This window comes from Coloeus monedula (assembly GCF_965178545.1).
Source record: "Coloeus monedula genome assembly, chromosome: 1".
In the NCBI taxonomy this organism is placed as follows: Eukaryota; Metazoa; Chordata; class Aves; order Passeriformes; family Corvidae; genus Coloeus; species Coloeus monedula.
The window spans coordinates 46,580,433-46,601,388 of NC_138781.1; the positions used below are offsets into that span (position 1 = coordinate 46,580,433).

The 20,956-nt window shown below is 35.5% G+C and overlaps 1 protein-coding gene across 2 annotated transcripts in view; it reads left to right on the forward strand.

Annotated features, from left to right (window-relative positions):
• The window catches only part of LARS2 (leucyl-tRNA synthetase 2, mitochondrial), an 83,140-nt gene that overhangs the window by 15,917 nt on the left and 46,267 nt on the right, over positions 1 to 20,956 (forward strand). For both annotated transcript variants that reach the window (XM_082281473.1, XM_082281474.1), the window contains exons 5-7: positions 469 to 529; positions 8,186 to 8,275; positions 12,362 to 12,505. In XM_082281473.1, coding sequence (XP_082137599.1) covers positions 469 to 529; positions 8,186 to 8,275; positions 12,362 to 12,505 — 295 coding nt within the window. The remainder of the gene's footprint in view (positions 1 to 468; positions 530 to 8,185; positions 8,276 to 12,361; positions 12,506 to 20,956) is intronic.

Consider the following 20,956-nt stretch of genomic DNA (forward strand, 5'->3'; position numbering starts at 1 on the left):
TGAACACAATTACCAGAGCCACAGCAAGATAAAGCCAGGATAGCATTGCCAGAATAGAGCAGGATTAAGCTGATGTTGGAAGTGTCCCCCACTGCATTGAGATTTAAGAGGGCTCTTTGACTCAACTGCAGTAAAGATAATTAAAAATACTAAGAAGTGATGCTTGAGTAATGCTTCTTTCAAACTGCAGTGCCATATTTACTTTTAAGTTGCATTCAAGTCAAGAGAAAAAAATGTATTGCCTCATGTACTTAGCCATGGAAATTGGACCAGAATACATACGGGAATTTAAAAATTCTTATTTGAGTAATCTGACAATTCTGAGTTTTATTGCTAGTGAGATCATAGTGTTTAGAGGTTAACTAGTGCTTTTGATTTCTCAGAACTCCATGAGCATCAGATTTTAAATGTGATCACATGATAGAAATAGCTTAAGATAATAATTTTTAATTTATTAATATTTTGCAGTAATATTCAACACATGAGGAAACAGTTTGATGCACTAGGTCTGTCTTTTACATGGGAAAGGGTAAGATTTTCTTTTTTTAAATGGATACTGCCTTTTTTATTGTGTGATGGAACATTGAAACCCATGGAATTTCAGCATTTTAATTATGACAATACAGGAGTCTTTGGTAGTGACCAGTTTAAGTTGTTAAACTGTAATACTGAGCTTTTTAATCAGATTTCCCTAATTTTTGGCATACTGATATCCTCTGATTATATCAATGTTTAGGAGAATCTTTAAAGTTATTTCAGTTTTGTATTTGGATTTTTCTCTCTTCTTTTTCATCTCTTTGAAGTATTAATTTTCTGTGTTAGAAATAAGACAACAAACAGATATTTATGAAACAGCAATGCCTTTGTGTTAAGGTATGTATTTTTTGAGGAGTGCTCTTTTCAATGTGTATGTCAAGGGTTTAAAGATAGTAAATTGAAATGGTGACTCGGTTATGTTATTCCAAATTTCAAAGTATAAGCCTGCATTTTCATGGGTGTTCATATCAGGATCATTTTGGAAACCAGAAATTTTATTTAAATTACTAATGCTTGAGAATCAGGTGTTCACCTTAAAGAACTTCCCAAACACGATCAGACATGAGCTAATGTCATTTTCCAGATAAAAAAGAAATTAGCATTTGAAGCGATTGTGAGGTTATTGCATTTACCAGTGAATCAGTCAGTCACTACCTTTATATTCTCAGCAATAGCTGTTGCTTATCACCTTAATGTGATTTTGAATAGAGCGATGGAGATGCTAATCCTGGATTTTTGTAGCGGTATTGTAGAACTGAAAAGGAAGAGCATTAGTTTTGTGACAGTCTGAGACATGCCATCTGTTTTCTTTAATCATGAAGGTGACGTTGTTTATTTGTATTTCTTGCATCTAAAAAACCATTTTGTCATGTCTCATATATGGAAGGATTTTTCAGTATAAGCCTTTTAAATCAGATTTAAGTTTTCTTGGTAGCCAAAAAAGTTGCTCTGAAAAAGAAAGATTTGTTTTGGAAGGTTCACTGCACACATTCTTGGCATGTGATGTTTAAAGCTGTTGGTATCTCAGAGGTTGTCTGTATGTGTAGTGCAGCAATACTTGAAAACAGTGAAATCCTGTGCGTAGGCTGTGTTGTGGAACACACACGTGCACAAGCACACCCGAGTTCAGTGATGCAGGTTGCATTTCAAGAAAATTGAGAAAATTCATCTCTTGTGTATGAACTTCTGTTTAGCCTTTCCATTCTGAAGAACAGATGGAAAACTGGCAGTACTAAATAACCATGGGAGGAAGTGTAAGTACACAGGGAAAAATCATTTGTCATCTCTGTGCCTATTCTTTGAGAGTTACCTTCACTTTTCTAGTAAACTGTGTTTTGGTTAATGAACTTTCAGGAGTCTCTGAATACTTGTGGAAAGGGCTTTGATACTCTATAACTATCTCCATTTGAACTGTTGTGTAATTGCAATGCTTTAGAATGCTCTAGGGACACATAGTTGGGGCTGAAAAATATTCCTTGAAACACAACACATTTTAGAGTTTTCACTCCTTAGCTTATGAGTTAAGTTTTGTTTTACCTGGAAAGCCTACCATACTAATTAGGAGTAAGAGTGACCTGAATGGTAGCCATTAGAAACAGATATGTTTATTAATTGCAAAAAATTCATGATGCCTAAAATATTATGTGACCTGCAAATGCACGGATATTTGAGCTGGCCATGAAGGAACTACCTGTGGAAATGGAAGGGCTAAGCTGTAGCAGAGTGTTTTACAGGCTGATAAAGCCTGCTTCTCTGCAGGGCTCATTAGGCTGGGCAGAGCATCTTACTGCCTCAGCTGTACTGCTTCTGGGCTAACTCAAGTATCTTTGCACAGCAAAACACTGTGCTGTGCAAGTGCTTATCTTAAAAGTGAGCTATTTGAGGTAAGAAGGTTTTTTTTATAGTATTCTATACTTATATGGCTTTAAATCAGTGGCTTATGAAATACTGTGACACTGCAAAAAACCCACTAGTATTAGTGACTCCTATGAACAGTCCAAGAAAAACAGATTTTATATGGGTTGGTCTAATTAACCAAGACCATTATACAAAACAGGGGGCTGTTTGTAGTTTAATTTCATTGGTGTAACTTAAATCTGCCCCTTTATTGTGCTAGTGCATAGCAAATAATGCTGGAGGGAACCCATTTCCCTAACTTAGATCCTTGTTTTAGTGTGTGGTGAATTGCCTTTTTAAAGTGTGAACGTTTTATGTTAACTGTCTCTGTCCTCTGTGGCCAGCTTAGAGAGTATGCTTCGATGATGGGAAGGAAACCTAACGTAAACTTTACCATTTTACATATGGTAAGGGAAAAGAGAAGTGGAAAAAAGAAAAGAAAATACATTTTGAGTACCTAGTGCTTGTAGCTGTCCTAAAGAATCTGCCTGCTTATAAAGTCATGTCTACTGGTCAAGAAATTTGTGTCCAGGAATATGAAGATTAGTTAAATCTCATTGCTTGATAAAATGATTATGAACAAATCCCAGTGCACCTGCAGTACCAGAAATTTCCTTTTATTTTTCTGTGGGGTTTTTTTTGTTGTTCTCTCTGCCTTACAAATCAAAATGTGCAGGTATTTTTGTGTCGTAGCTGTAAATGAACTTACTTATCTTGTAAGGTACCAAAAATAAGACATTATTAAAAGCTAATTAGGTTATTTCAGTCAGGTTACAAAGACACCTTAAAACTGCTCTCCTAAACAGAAAATCTAACCAGATGAAAAATTAAATTAAATGCATAAAATACCTCTGTAAGTACTTTGCCTTAGAGTACTTTTAAATACTAATGATAATCTGGTTTTTTTTACCTGAAACATGGAGGTATTTTAAGTACCTCAAGTTAGAAGTATAATATTTGTAAATCACTTTGAAAATGGTTTGATTTTGAGGAGAGATTTTTTTAAAAATCAGTAAGTGATAGAACATTTCTATTCTGAACATTTCTGTTTCTCAGATGGAAGGTTGAAAAGCTGAAGTTTGAGCATGGAAGAAATGTCTCTAAGAGACATTAAAACACATGGAAAATTTAAAAATCCCCAACATTATGATTTGGTTTTAAGATAATTATGATCTGAGCATTCCTGATGATCAGATTTTTCAAAAATACCACCCCAGACAACATAGCAAACTGCCTGTCACTTCTGTTAAACATGATTTTCAGGGGAATTAGGCAATATTATTTTCAATTATTCGTATCATCAGCAACAAAAGATGAGGAGCATATAACGTTTTTCCTTTATTTTGTTCAGGAATGTCATCAGACTGAGTGCATGTTCCCAGTGAGCCCTCAGTTCACCACTGTTGTTATCAATCTGTAACTTTCTCCTAGAAAGTAGCTCATTCTGCAAAGGTTTTTTAGTCTTTTCAATTTCTGCATTCCAAGTGACATATTTTTTGCATGAGACTAATGTTCCCCGTCTGCTCTGTATATTAAAAAAATTAATCTTTGGTAGATTTTCTTTGTGCAGGTATTATTTCTATTTAGTTTTGAAGTTGTCATTTGTGTGTACTGCCTGAGCATGCATAAAACCAGCAGTAGATAGATTATTACCTATGAAATTTTCTTCTTATCCACATATCATTGAAAATCAGTGACCCTACTTGTAATTAAATTTTAAAAAAAGAAACTTGATACAAGGCTACTTTTTTTTTTCAGAAAATATATTCATGCTCTAAAATGTAGGCACTGTGCGACATTTGTATTTGTAGCTAATAAAGCATAAAACTAAGGGCCTTTGAAATACAAATATTCAAATTAATTTAGAAATGTAGGTTGGTCTAGCTCTAAACCTCTGAAAATCAAATAATTACACTTCTAGATGAGGTGGTACATGCCCTTGAAAACCAAAATAGGCAGATAATTGATTAAAGACTGTTTTATCTTCCCAAACAGATTTTGAAAAAAATCCATCCAGACCTTTTTTTCTTATCTCCCTTTAAAGAGGTGCAACATGCCTGTCTTCAGGACAGCATAAGACTGTGCTAAAAATAAATTTATTAGTAATAAACTAGGAAATTACTTCTCTTCAGTCTAGTTATATGTTATTCATAAAGCCTGGGGATCTTAGAAAAAAATAAACCTTTTCATGCAGCCTATAAATATTACTTTTATTTTTTAAAAAATAGCCACAGAAGTAGCTTGAAGTTGTAACCTTCCCCTTAAAAATACAAGCAAAACCAAGTTATAAGGTCAGAGACTCATAATAGAAAATTGTAAGAAAGGAGCAGATTTAGAACAAATAATGAATTTTAAAACAAGGCATTTGAAAATTAGTTTTTCTTTTATTAAACACCAAAATCTTTCATCCAGATTCAGTTGTTTTTTGTGGGTTTTTTATGCAGGATTCTTTGCTATTGGTTACCCTTGTTTTTGGTAGTTGAAAGGGACTTTTTAAATCAGATTTTATAATAGTGAATGGCTTTTTGACCTTTACGTGGACCCATTGCTTCCCAAGTTGCAAATCTAGATTGTAATACTACCATTTAGTCTGTAACTGAGAATTTATTTGCAAAAATAAACAAGTTACCAACCCCTCTGGTATGGTACTTGTTAGGAACAAATGACTGTGCTCCAATAAATGGATTAAGCAAGGTAGTTTTTGGTAAGGATAGGGGTCTTTCCTATGCCTTGCTAGTATCTGCTCTTTTAAAAGCAAACCACCTGCATAGGTCATTTATTTTTATTGTTGTAATTAATTCTTTTAACGAATGAGTGTCATTCCTGTAGGAATAAGGAACAATAACAGTAACCAATGATAAAGATGCATTTTGGCAAGAATATCTGTTTAAAGCTGACGAAAGTAAAAGGGAAAATGGATGGGGGAAGAGGGAGATGCTTTCCCTCCCGTTTCATATTACCTTCTGAAATGCTGACGTGATGGGTGATCACTAAATCTGTCACAGAGCACTGAAGAGCACATGCAGTGGACAGCTGAGCAGTATCTTACATATTTGGAGAAGAGTTCTTATTTTTAGTAGGTATTTTATTTTTGTAGGAAATATGGTAATATCCTTTTATATATATTCACTGTGCTGCTTTATGATATGGGGTTCTATATGTATGCTGTTACACCAGTGCTCAGATCGCAAATGAGAAGCAGAAATGTACAGTTTTTGGCAGGGTGGAATGGCTCCAGAGTGCTATTTTTCAAACCCTTTTATAAACTCTTTTGTGTATTTCTGAGTTAAGTTAGTTCTGTTAATGTTCTGTGGATCTTTGTCTTGCTTATAAAGTATAAATAGAGATGTTAACATTCACCTTAATTTAAGCATGATGGCAGCCTAATGGGAACTTTTTAGCAGACATCATTCATTTATTCAAGGTCAGTAACTGGAATACACAGAAAATTATTTCTAACAGTAAATTTTATTGTGCTAAATTAAAGGGAAAAAAAAAACACCGAAACACATTTCAAGATTGTCAAGAGTTTGCTGGCTTGTCTTCAGCAGCTCATTTCACTTGGTCGTGATGCAATTTCTCTTTCTTCATTAACTTGAAATGTTACTCCAAACCTTCATAGTTATAAAGTTAAATTCTGAGCTTGAGTGATCTTTTTGTATGTCAGTGACCGCACAGCAGATTGTTTTTTTCAGTGATACAGTCTGCTGCATGTCTTTCCAAAAGGTGTCAATTTACTCCTTGTGAGAGAGTGCGTATGTGGAATTCTGTTCCCAAGAGTTAGCTTGTATCTTGTAGCTCAAGCTTGAGTGGCTTGTAACATGCTAGTTTAGATTGGGAAATGTAATCTTTTTGTTTCAGTTGATGCACATCTGCCCTTCAGGGCCAAAAGGACCAATCTCCATTCACTTCACTATTTTTATTTGACAACTCAGTTTTGTTGTCCTACCTGTTTGCCTATTGCTCACGTAATCTTATATTGTACTGAAAGGGATTGTGTCTCTTCTTTCGTGTGTCGCATACTCCAGTAATGAAACTCTGTTGCCTGTAGTGGCATCACACTGGCTCAAGAACTGTTGTCACCCTGTGAAGGGGGGGGGCGGAACTACTGAATGTGCTTAGTTGCAAGAGATGGAAATCAGGTTTTTATCAAGTGGAGTTTTTTTCAGTGCAGAGCAAAGGGTTTTAATCAAGCAACTGTTTTTCATTACTAGGTCTTACTAGGTCTTCACATCCTGAGCTGAAAACTTGCCATTAAATGTCTCTTTCTGATCTTGAAAGCCTCTTATACACACTTTTGAGACACATCTATTCAAAGGTCACATTAATTGTTAAAAGCAATGTTTCAGCACTGGAATATAAAGTTCAAAGCGACTAGAATATAAAGTTGTGGGAAAAGAATAAAAATTTTCTGCTAGAGCATTTCAGATGTCACTTGAGTAGCAGATGATATTGCAGGAGTTGTGTGTAGTGGGAAGCTAGGATGATAGGAAAGCCCACGTGAAAGACATTTCGCATTTGGAGCTATTTCTGATGCTTCATAACTACTCCAAATGGAATAAATTTTATCAGTGGCTTACTGATAAAGTTTTTATCAGTAACTTTAAAATCAAGAGATGTTCATATTAATTTGAAGTTCAGTGTAGAAGCCATCTTCCGCTTCAAGCAGGTATGTGGGTTTCCATTGCACCTGTGAAACCTGTGTTTGTGTTGAGAAAACATGGAGTCTGTAATGATGGAACCCATTAGTTGTCTTTGCATATTAAGATGCTTATTTTAAATGCAGTTAGGTTTTTTTAAGAACAAACATTTACAATATGGAACTTTGTAAGCAGTTGGTAAGTAGCTTATTTTTTAATTATCAGAGTTCACTAAAAATTTAGCAAATGTTTTCAAGTTTTAAAGAAGCTATCCATGATATTGTTGCTTGCTGTTCTCTTAACTCCCATTCCTGCTTCTTATGTTGTCTTTTATTTTAACCTGTCTTTATTTCCTTCATAACAGTCCTCCTTATTTGTGACTTTTATGACTCATTTTTTCCATACTTTAACCTAGAGCATCCTCCTAACTTGAGCTCCCTTGCCTTTTGGAACAGTTGCTTATTTGACCTTTGAATGTGAGGTATCTTTCCTGAGTCTTTCATCTTGAAGTTCAGAATCTTACGCTGTGTTCCATCCTGTCTGCCCCACACACTCTGTCTGCCAAGCCTCGGTGCTGTTCCGCTGTCCTCCTGCACCCACATCTTCAGCTGCAGGCTCCTCGCTCTGCCTGCCTCACATCAGCCAGCTCCCTGCTGCCTCTGAGCATCGACAGCCTCTGCTCCTGCTTCTCATTGCTGAGGAACAGGGGAAAAGTCAGCCTGGCTAGGATGGCTTCTTTGAGAGAAGTCTACTTTTTTTTCTAGTTTTGCTGTTTCCCTGATCAGGCAGCTGTGATCACTTCCATTCATCTTCTGTTCTCATATCTATAAGCTTTAATCTTGCAGAGTTTTGTATTCCATGTTAACAGGGAAACTTTTCCTTGTGCATTAAACCTTCACAAAGCCCATGTTCTCTGGTTTTGTGTACAGGTGAATATCACTCATTGTGAGCATTATGCAAATATAAATGGGTTTGAATAAATTATGCGTGAGTACATGCATAAATGTTTACTCTGTAGAATATATTATACACTCCTGGGTTAATTATTTAAGTTAAAACAACACAGGAAAATACTCAGAGTAAGGAATCTTTATTTTATTTCATTTCTACAGGAGGTAACAACTTGCTTACCAGAGTACTACAAATGGACACAATATCTCTTTCTTAAGCTTTTTGAAGCTGGGATAGTGTATCAAAAAGAGGTAGGTGCAAAGTTTGACCTTCAATATTTTGCAGATACACTAATTTAGGTCACTCATGTCAGTGGCACTTTTCTGGATTGTCCATTCACAGTCATAAAGTGATTGTGCCCTGTTAGTTTTAAATCACTCTAAAATAGAATTAATTATATATATAACAGAATTTTCTATGTAACAGTTTATAACTAACTAACTAACATGAATGGCCGTTGTAGCAAGTCAAGTCAGAAGTGTTTATTGTCAGAGATTTGCATTGAAATGCAGGATCAGAATATAGCTTTTAGTTGTTTATTTCCTGGCTTTAATATAGAATTTTCTAGATTTTATCTTCCCTTGTGGAAATATATGACATTGTGGTCATTAGGAGTCTCTTCAGCAGTGAGATTATTTACCTGTATAACATTATTGTGATACTATCTCAGAACTGATGGTGTTGGATAGGATAATTGGAGATTAGGTGCATAACCATCCTATTACTGAACCCTGTTTGTGGTCTCCAAAATATTAAAGAAGTATGAGATGTCATAAGACTATCACAGCTGTTCATCAGTTACTGCCACATTAAGAAATTATAATATTTTGTAAATAACATGTATCAGGCTATCTGAAAAGTGAAGGTTTCAGTGTTTCTTAAACATAAGATGAAACAAAGATGTTGAATGAGCAGTCTGGAGAACTCTATAGCCAAGGCAACACAGTTCCAAAATACCTGAACAGCTGCACTTTAACAAGCAGCAATTTAGTGAATGTTTCTAACTTAAAATGGAAACTAAGATTTCTTAAATATGCTTTGATATTTCATTTATATTCTGTAGAAACCAGGAAACCCCATAGGATATAATTAAGAACATACTCCAATTATTCTCTGAACCTGGAGAAAGAGATTGATGGTGAAAGGTAGCATTTAGGAGGGCAGGGTGTTACTGAGCTATTTTTCCTGTTTGCATTTGTATTCAGAGATCTTTAATGACAACCAGCAAAACTCCTCAATATTTAATATATTCTAGTATGCTGGATTAGGGGTTTTTTCTTTTTTTTCTTCTGTAATTATTTTTATCTTGTAATAAAAACATTTAAACCCCTAGCTTTGTTATAACAAACATATTTTTATTTGTAAATTTCTTTGCTTGACAAGTGAACCCAGGTGAATCTGAAAAGTACAAGGCTTGCTGCTTCATTCAAAGTGGGAATGATATACAAAATAAATTTCACATTCAGGCTCCAAGTACTGTGGGATCCTGGAGGTGTGTTTGGATACCAGTGATTGAATCTACTTCCAACTTCCATCTGCTTTCAAGTCAAGGATCAGTTTGAGGACTTAAATCAGCATCTGTCAACCTGTAGGGGATGTAATCTCTGGTGGTTATGAACCAGTTGCTTTCTGGCAGGAAACAGATGGCAGAAAGAGCCCATAACCCTGGGTCTCTTTGAACAGTCATATATACTTAAAGCATATATTTGTCTCATGTTGTCAGTGTATCTGCAATGTGTATTAAGCAGTACTTTTGCACAGCTTGAAGTCTCCTGTATTACAATTTCATCTTGGGTACAATTCATAGCCTTACTGTGACAATAAGAATAAGGCAAGTAGAGCATTAGCCTAGTTAAAGCTCTGTTCTAGGAGTATGCATGTCTGTCCAGAAATTACCCTGGCAGGGAGACACAGGCTCAGTATGTTCAGGAGCTGCAATTATGGAGGATTTACAATGTCTGTCTGAGTGCTGCAGCATCCAGAGGGCACCTTTATTCACCATAGCAAAATCCTCTCTCTTTTTCCTGTAGTAGTCATCTAGTCAATATACTGTAGAGGTTATTGACCTGGCCAGGTGTGAGTATCTCACTGAGGTTAATACCTGCCCTGACTCTGTAACTTCCATCAGATACCGGTAATCTGTAGGGGACCCAGAGACAGCAAGCCTGGAGATAGACACTTACACTTTAGAGACCTAAAGTTAGACAAGATGAATCCTATCTTAAAAGCATATGGTCTACATTGATATAGTGAGGAGAGCGAGATAATTGGTGTGCTCTGAACGCTTTTGCACTATGCTTTCTTTGTGTAGATGACTTTTAGCTGCTTCCTGGGGTCATAGCTTCAGAGGCTGTCATTGTCAAGAAGTTGCCTTTGTGAGGTACAAGTAGGAACTAAAGGTTTCATTTATTAGCCAGGTTCTAGATACTGGTCAAAAGCTTGTGAGAGATGGAAGGAACAAAATGTAACAAAAAATTCATAGACGAGACCTTTCAGCTGACAATTTTTTAAATTCACATTTGCTTTATGCTTTGCAGGATTTATTTAGATATATCTTTATGAGTCGTAACAGGAAGATTTGTTATGCTAAATAATTATGTAAGTCATTTCAGTTACCTTCTAAAATTTTCACCATAAATTTGATACAATATGATCAAAATAGAAACAGTATTTTTTCTCAACTTTGAGTCACAGCCAGTTTAATACAAGCTTATGCTAATACTGCTTTATGCAACTGGAATTTTATTACTTCTCAGTATTGCCTGATTTATCTCTCTTTAGGTGTTATTTTAACTTTGTGTGGAGTTTTTTCAGAACTTTGTAAATTAAAAGATCATTATTTTAGAGCCTCGTTCGTAATGTATTACGTTATTAGTGAAGAAGCTGTGTTTTCTGAACGTCTGGAAAATAGGTTTGTAATAGTGGAATATATTGATTTCTTTTAATTTCCCAATGAATTTTCATGAGGCTTTTATAAAATCTGGTGTGATGTTATTGCTTAATAACCTGATAAAAGGTAGCCAAAAAGTTAAAAATTTAAATCCCAGTCTGAATTCACAGAAGCTTCATTTGAGTTTAAATTTATCAGTGAATAACTTTCATTCATTTAATGATAATAAATTTTTTATAAATCAGTGTAGCCAGACTTTGTGCTCACACAGTTGTGAGCAGTATTTCTAAGCAAGAAACCCCTGCATCTTTCTTTGGCTCTCCTCAGTATAAAATTTGTAAAGTGGTTGTGGTATTTACTATTTCTAAGAACATGTAGCATATTTAAAATGAAGCAGTATTAGCTGTTTGGAAACTGGTCAGAAGGTGATCAGTGATAGATGAAGTGAGCAATATAACTACAGTTAGTAATTTTTGACTGAGACACAAAGGTCTCTCCACACCCAAAGAAGTAATTTGAAATTTAAAAAAAATGTTTGATGTATTAGATCTCTATGGAACTGTAGCTACTGTTTTTCAGTCAGACTGATTTAGCTCAAATACTAAATAACACTCAAAATAATAAATTACTCTATTGCTTTGATTGCTTTTTTTTTTCTTTCTGGTAATTTTTTCAAGTTAATGTATAGCATTTAATGCCACTTTTGGATGGGATTCTTTTGTGATCTTAGATGCTTTTTGATCTATGACCAGATAAATTGTTCAACACTAGGGAAGGGTGAGTTTGATTTTTGCTCCTTTCCCAGTATGTTATGTCTGTTATTTCAGTTGACTCAATAGCTCAAAAAGCAAGGTTTGTAGAGTTGAACACCAATATTAATTTCACTTTACATTTTCCTTAATGCATTTGTATTGATAAGGAAAGATGATTCCAAAAGTAATTCACACAGTTGACAGAAGTTACATACAGATAATATCAACTCTTTCACTTGAAATATAGTTAACCACTGTAATACTTCTTTGTGATTCTGTCCTCTTAAGTTGGACATTCTTGTTTACTTACCCCCCTCAGTCTGACTCAACACTTTTCAGTTAGTAGTGAAGAACTTTTAAGCATCAGACTATGTTGTTTGCAGTATAGTCAGTTGGAACTTACTTTATATATAACAGTCAAGCAGTCACGTGTCAGCCTATCTGCTAGCATGATCAGTCTAGGCAAACCTTGGCAACTGTATTTTTGGGTCTTTTGAGTTCTGAGAAGATGAACATTCAAAACTTTTCCAGCTGAGTCCATGTTGCTGAATCAAATGGAGGTTTTAAAAATATAGGAAACTCGGGTAAACTTTCAAGGTATGTTTCTGGATAATTCATTTGGCATCTGTAAAGTAAGTTTCTGGTTCTTAACTAGCTGCTGAAAGTATTGTTTCTTCCTGCAATTTTTTTTTTAGGCCTTGGTTAACTGGGATCCAGTGGATCAGACTGTGCTAGCTAATGAACAGGTGGATGACAATGGTTGCTCGTGGCGTTCAGGAGCAAAAGTGGAGCAGAAATACCTCAAACAGTGGTTTATCAAGACAACTGCTTATGCAAAGGTATGAGAATACATCTTTTGGAAGTTATGGTAGCACTTCAAAGATGTGACTTTTTGTCCAGAAATATTAATCAAGCTGAATGTGGTCCTTTATAGATACATGTTTCAATAATACGTAGTTGCATAACAATATGTGTGATCTATCCCTGTGTATGTGTATATATATAAATTATTGTCCCTGAAGTCTTTCTGTTTCTTTAAGAATTCTTTAAGAATTGTAGGTAATTGGTGTGGGATTAAGCTTTGAAGAAATCAAAAGGCACAAATTAGAGGTGAATGAATCAATTCTGCATTGGCACATTAGCTTCCCGTATTTACCATCAAACGCTTTTCTGCATATTTGAGTGTAGAGCTGTGCAAAGCTTGTTTGCCGAATCAACCTGTTGGACTTGTGGGCATTTTATTAGCGATGGAGTACAGCCTGACACCTAGCATTCATTTCCACCTGTGTCTGAACCATAGTTCTTTTAACTGTTTTTTATTGAAGATTCATCTGGATCTTCTACTTCATACTCTACTCTATTTGATTGTCTGCAATTTAAAATTTTTTTTCAAGTTATTCCAACATCCTTTTTTCTTATGAGCTCAAATTTTGATTGTGCTGGGACAATGTGGCTTCCACACCCAGGAATTATTCAACAAAACTTTTGGCTTTATGCTCTCTGAGATGAAAATATCAGCTTCCTATCATGTCTGGGTGAAGTTTTTATTCCCTCTGTGTATTGAGACCCCAAGTACAGATTGAGAAAGTTATTCCCAAGAAAATATTAAAAATTCGTCTTTGATCCTTTTCCCAAGTCTCAGATTCAAGAAACCAAATTTCCACCATCATCCAAGGAGAAGAAATCTGTGTCTCTCTCTAGGTCTATTCATAATAAGGAGAAAAACTTTAGATATCCTGCCTGATGCTTTGATTCTTCATACGCAGAGAGGTACTTGACATACATGTTTTTTGATTGTACTGCCTGTTCTGGCAGTAAGGAGGGAACATTTGCAATAGCTGGAGGAAAAATGGAGCATGTCTGCACAATCACAAAATAAACACAATGTTCTGACCTTTTTTTTTTTTTCAGTTCCTTTTCATCAGATTTCATTATGACCTTTGTGATATTTTAGGGTCTGTCCTAACTCACTGTTTCCCTCAGTTTGAGGCTAGAGATTCATTGGAGTTTCTACCTTTACTGATATGTCTTTTGTCTATTGTCTCTGTACAGGTTGTAGGAAGCAATGGCTGGTATTTCTGGTCTGTACACATGCTGGTACCCAATTACTTATGTCCCTTTAAGAGGGGTGAATCAGCCATAATTTTTTATTCATCAAGACCAAAAGACAAGATTGAGGAGCTTTTCAGTAATCTTGAGAACACCCTTGGTTTATGGAATTATTACCTCTTGCTCAATTTCCACCCTCCACTAGGAAGGATTTATCTTTTGTATTTAGTCTCTTACCTAAGAAATGCTGTTACAGGAAAAGCACAATCTCCTGGGCAGATTACATCTCCATCATGTCATTCCCCAGTAAGCAGACTAATCTTATGATAAGAAGGAGCTTTTACCTCTAAAACACCCCGTCATCTTCCCCACAAAGATTTCACCTCAGGAGACTGCCATGTTCCCTACCTACGTGAAGGGCAAACATGCAAGTGACCTTTTGTTCTTGAACATCTTAGTGACATGAATAAGAGCTGCTTCTGCTTTTCATTTCAGGAAGAACATTTGTATCAATTCCTATTCTTTTCTGTTCGTGATTGATATTCTGTAGGGTCTGTGCTAGCTGATACAACCAGATCGATGAATGATGCCATACTGCTTCCAGCTCAAGTGCTTTGGCAAGCATTACCTTCATGTTCTCCCACTTCTTGTACAGCGACAGATGCTACCAAGAATCAGCAGGTGGTTTGGATTTTCCTTTTTACTCACCCTCCACTCACTCCTATTTTTGTTGCTGTGGTTCTTTTTAAACAGTCTCACTCTGCTTCTTTTGGCAAGGCTTTTAAACATTTGGTTGTAGACAGGGAAAAATAACTTCCCCCCAACCCCAAACTTTCAAATAAGAATAGCAGGTTACCAGACTCTGCTGTATGAAGTCCAGTATCTGATAGTAGATAGATTTCATGCTTGGAAGATTAAGACAAATAAAGTCTCTTCTTTGGTAATTTTTTTTCTTTCAAGTTGCAAGAGATTAGATAACATAGCATGTTGCGTTTTACTTTCTGAAGAAGACTCTTTTGGCCGTATGACTCTGAATGGCCCATGAACTGCAAGCCACAACTGAAGACAGTCCACTGGAGGGAGACTGTATCTGAGCTAATAGTGGCAAAGTATTTCAGTCTCTTAAAAACTTTGTGTGCACACTGACATAATCAGGAAGCTTCACACTAGCATTTTGACAGGAGCCAAATTACAGATCTGAAATGCTACAACTTCGGCTTCTCTTTCTGAATAATTTGACTAATTATCCTCAAAACATCCTTGCACAGTTCTTCATTCCTTATGGTAGTCATGCCAGTACTTCTCCAGGAGTGGTAAGAGCCATGAATCCTTCCTCCTAAGTCTGTTTCTTTTGTCCCTTTTCTTTGGATTCAGGCTGTTTACAGTTGATCTGAATCCATATTGTCCTGCATTGTTGAACGCCGCAGTTACAGCAACCACTCTTCCCAGCCTATTCCTCAAACCTTCTTCCCCACCTCTTTTCAAAAGCTCTTGCCAGGAGACTGGGTTTTATCGAGAGGGAGACCTGCATTTACCTTTATCATTTACAGAGCCTTTCCTCTTGGAGTGAAGGGTCCAGATTTCATGGAGCTAGTCCTAATAGGTGTGGAGGATAGAGACATTTCTTTTAGAAGCTGAAGATCTTTAATTGCTAATACAATTTCATGATGATAACATTAATGGTGATGATACTTCACTTCAGCAGGGGGGATTATTTCCTGATTTTGAAGACACTTATTTCCATAAAGAGATTTTCCAGGCTTACATAACAGACCAGAACCACTACCAGTGCAACGTTGTTTTCCTGAAATTCTTTGCAGTTCAGATATTTGTGCCTCTAATGATAAATTAGTACAGCAGTTCAGTTCTTTATGGATTTCACTTCCCTTTTTTGTCAGTTGTTTGATAATTCATATGCCTGACTCCTGTAAAAGGGAAATCTGAGGGGACATTATAAAAATCTGTAATGGGCCTGGGGATTTCAAATCCGTAGTCAACTTGTTTTGCATTAGAACACTAACAGAAATAGAAACCTGCCCTTCCAGAACTTTTCTGGTCCTGAGTCCTTTATTCCCCGTTTCTGAGTCAGTTGCCTGTTGAACATCTTTCCTCCAATTCCGATTTTTAAAAGGTGTCCAGAAGGTTAAGACAAAATGGTGTCAGGTTAGCATGGTCAAAGTCACTCGGATCCAAAGATCTACATTTTCTGTCAGTGTAGAGCAGTGTTTAGGTCTTTGAGCTGTACTGCCAGAATTTGTATCAGAACACACATGGCCCCTTATTTCCTCACAGCTTGGACAAGTTCACAGGCACAGAGCAGATTTAATCCTTCCTTGTGTGAGATGTTTTTCCTAGGTATGGAAAAAGGTAGAGAGCTAAGTGGATCAGGTTTTCAGTGAGCTGTATGACTAGATTTCTTCTATCCACTGAAGTTCCAGTCCTTCTTAGTTTGAAATTAAAAAATTGGAAGTCACTAAGAGACTATCTGAGAGTAACTTAATCCTTGCACCTTTTGGGGAAAACTTGTATTTTTTTTCCAACTTTGGCTACTTTCAGACTTAGAGAGTTAGAATTCTATGGGTGTCTCACTCATCTTTTTTACATTCAGGCCTTTATCTGGTTTTGGTGTATTGTGGGGAAAGCCACTTGATTCTGGTCACCTTTATCTTGTGCCTTCAATGGTGACTAATATTTCTTCTGAAAAGTTTACAGAAATTCAAGACCAAATGTCAGAAAGTTTTACCTTCCTTGCCCTTTTTCTGAAAGACGACTCTCTGCAAATCTGTTTCCTATTCCTTCCCAGAGTTATACTTGAGTGTTCTATAAGTTGATTTAGTGGGAAAGTATTTTGAAAAAAAACCACTTTATTTCTGTTAACTCACTCCATTCCTGTGTGGCTTAGAGGAAAATATAAGTATTTCCATAACCTTGTTTCGTAGAAAAAGTTCCATTTAAAATACATTTAATTAATCTTCTATCCCTTAATTCTTCATGCAAATTACCAGCTAGCAATAATGGCTGAATATGTATGGATACAACCTATTTTCTACTTGTAGCATCCACAAATTATTTTGTGGTAACTTTTCAGCCTATTTATAGTGTATATTGATGACCTGTTCTAGTCATTGGTGTTCCTCTCTTTTGCCCATTTATCATTTTATGTTTTCCCTTGTATCTCATGACCTTAATGAAAATAAAAACTAATCAGAGTAATCTTCATCTGCAGTGCTTACATTGCTGGTCAAAAAGCAACCAGGAGTTACATGATCAGTAGTGGTCTGTGAGGTCGTGTGTTACAGGAGTCAGTATTTCATTCCTACATACACTGTTTTTCAGATTTCTGTTGTGTCCAGAGGAATCATCTCCTGTAGATTTGCTTTGATTTCTTTGTTGTTACTACATCAGCTCATATTCCTTTCTTGCAATAAAAATTGCAAACAGAGCAGTGTTGGCTCACATGGAATTTACCATCGGCAATGAGTATTGTTCAAAGGGCAAAAATATTACCTGTGCTTTTAATGCTTAGCAGAAAGCATTCTGCTTCTGTAAAGTAATAAAGTAATTGTGACCCATTTTTTAAACAGTCAAGTACATATGAAATGGTCTAGCAGCTTTTATGGATTTTTAGAGAACATTTTAATTGTCATTTTTCTTTTGACGTATTTTTTTGGTAAAACTATAATGCCTTAACTGATGTCATTATTATTCAAATTGTTGTCTGTGCATTTAAGATGTTTAAGCTAAAACATTTAGTTGCTATGGTTACCCTGCTGAATTGGTAAGCAGATTCATTGGAAAAATCTATCTGTAAATGTTAGTATTTTCTCTGTGTACCTGTAAATTGCTTTTATGAAGGTTTTTATGCATGGTCAACTGAGTCCTCAAATCAGAATTGGCAAGGTTAGTCTTTTTATAGTCCCTGTTCTTCCTAAATTAATTCTATACAATTCTTTTTCATATTTTACTGTACAAAAAATCATTCAAATAGCTGGAAAATAAATAGAATAAAATAAAATAGAAGCAACTTTAAAACTTCCAGTTTTGCCTTAAATCATCTCCCTTTTTTGCACAGCAATAGGATGGTCTGTTTAATTCGAATCCTGGGGAACCTAACCAACAAAATTCTACCATTTTAATTTACAGTTACCATACAGATAAGTAGTACCCTTTTTTAGTTAATTTTTCTTGTACAGACATTTGGAGATGAGATAATCCCTTTTCATTTTCTGTGGGTTGCAGGAACACAGATGTTGGGCATGGTGCTGACTCTGTGGAGGGAAAACAGCAAATGAACTACAGTTCTTCAGCTTTTCTCTGGCTTTGCACTGCATCTGACAGCCCTTTTGTCTCATCTGAATAGATTTGGAATTATTTAATGTAATTGTGTTTTGCTTGATTTTTTTTATTTTGTATTTTATTTCTGAGATATTAAACAGAATGGTAATGAAATGTAATGAAACTGAAGTACTGCATTTCAGGATGTTAAGTCTTGGCAGCACTTTGGATTTCCTAGCAGGAGGTAATGCCTCATCACTGAGGAGAACTGAAATGCTGGCTCTTTTTCGTTCTTTATGTGTGATTTTTTTTGATTCCCACACTTGGAGTCTAGCTCACAGTTGTCTTCTCCTAACTGAACAGGCCTGATAAACCTCGCTTTGAAACTCTTCCTTTTGAGTCAGGCTGAGAGCTGTCTCCTGGACAGGGACCAAGAGCAGTGCTCCCTCAGCTTGCTTAGCTCTTCATTAATAAAAAATGGCACCTGTTTTGTCAGCTTGGCAAGACAGAAAATTGTTTGTGGATATCCAGATCAGGCTGGTCTTTTCACCTTTGTTTAAACACAGTATCTCATTTGATGGTACAGCAATATAAATTTAAGTTCCTGTTGGTATAAGGTTAATCAAAACAGTGACTACTCTGTACTATTAAAAATTATAACAAATGTTTTGGAGAGCTTTTACATTTATGGAATCAATTACTCATCACAAAGATATACTTCATTATATTGGAAAGGGAATATCTTCTCTTTGCTAATTTAAGCAGGGAACAGCTCTTAAAAGCAAATCTGGAGAACAATTCTGGATTTACTTTTTGCTTTTAAGGAATCATTTATTTGCCTCAGTTCTGTGTAATCACATCAGAGGTGTTTGTTGACCATAAATTGTATGATAAGGAAATGGGAAAACTGCTGACAGTTCAGACATTTATGAGAAAGAATTTTAAGTATACATGGTATCTGTGTAATTGCTCCTCTTTAATGTATGTTTTCAGTATTCTTCACATATGGGAAATAAAAGTCAAGAGTGACCTAAAAAAGTACAGACAGAAATTACTGAAGGAGAAAAAAAATAGTAAAACAAGAAGATATTAAATACCAGCAGAAGCCATACCACATAGTCATAGTTGGAACTGTGCAATAGAGTGCAAAATAAAACAGTGAGCAGCCTAGCTTTAATTTCTTGTACTTTAATATAATAAGTTGAATAAGTTGTATTAAATAATTTCATGTAATCTTTAGTTTACGGTTGGTTGCTCTTTTGGGAGTTTGATCAAATAAAGTGAAGGATTTCATTTTAATCCAAACAGAGCATGGATATTTATTTGACTCTTGCTCAGAAGCAAAGCTTTTAAATTTTATTGTAATTTAGTAGAATGCAATTTTATTTTACTAATTAATTGAATTCTTCTGAAATGCAACCTTTTTCTGGCTTTTTTATTTTGGTCTTCTTGTTATCTCGCAGATGTGTCAAACATCATTAAAGTGTCTTCATTAAAAAAAGAGTACATTTGACTTTATAGTTTATATTTAGATTTTTCACTTTATTTCATTTACTATCATAGAGGAGTTAAATTACTCTCACTAAGTATGAAATTAGTAGCAGGTATTGATTTACTAAAAATTTTAGTTGATGAAGTAAGAGACTGAATTTTCTAGGGACTCAGCAGAATCCTTCTTTGAACTACAAGCAGAGGGACTTCTGGAGTTGAGATGCTCTTGGGAAATTGTAAAGCACTTATGTTCTTGGATTTTCTGGATCTTTTTTGCCTAACTGAAGTTCTGTTTCTGTCATAATCTTCAACAGACTAAACAGCTAGAAATGTGAGACCAGTTTTCCACATATAGTGTGTTACTTCTAGTTTCAGGCTTGGTCATCATTGTCTGTGATGAATTTTCAGCAAACTCATCTTGATTTTGTTACTCTCTGATCATCTGAGGTAGTTGATTTTCATCTTCTGTCTGTACCAGAATTTTCTGTATGTTCTGAAAGAGTAAAGAAATCCTGTGAAACATTGGTTTATCCTCCATCTCCAACTTCTTCAGGTGTAAGAGCCTTTAAGTCATTCTCATCTCTAAACACAACTTCGATTTCTTTGGCTTTTTCCTGAGTCCATCTGTCTTTAGATCTGAAAGACTGCCAAAATGTATTTATGCTATTCCTTGACTTGTGTTTAATTAAGATGGGAGTAATTTCTCCTGTAATTAGATGTTTGCATTTGAAGTTTTCTTGTCTCTTCTCAAGTAATGAAAAATGAAAGCAGAAAGACTCTGCTACCTAATGTTTCCAAATTTCTCACTATTAAGTCATCATCAGAAATTTGAAAATTGAGTTTATTTGATAATCTTATCACTCTTTGCTTACTGGATTGTAATGCTGCTGTTGTTCTTCGTCCCCTGCAGACTCCAACATGGTTTTACTTTTGTTTATTTGCCTGAGTGCTGGGAGTCTTCTTGCTGATTGTCTTCTCTGTGTTAACAAATCTAGTTAGCAAATTTGTGGCAGGAATAACTAGGAGTTATATATACACACATTTTTAAGGATCAGAATTTTTGTTTAAGGAAATGTATCAGTAATTACTGAATAATAGAATGTTAAGGGGTTGGAATGCAGTTTAAAGATCATCTAGTCCCAACCCCTCTTGCCATGGGCAGGGACACCTCCCACTAGACCAGGTTGCTCAAGGCCCCCATCCAACCAGGCCTTGAACACTGCCAAGATTGGCAAATTGAAAAAAAAAAAAAAATTGGAGCAGAATTCATGGGACTACGTTATTGATTCAGAATATTTTCTACTGAATATGGCCATGGTTTTTAAGAAAGAATATGGAAGTAAAATTCAATTGAATGAATATTTACCTTTCCAAATACTAGCTTAAAGTACTCAGGAATTTCTATGCTAGCACTAGTCAGGAGTTTCATATACCCAAACAGTCTACATGTAATTTTTTTTATTAGTAATAGTTTT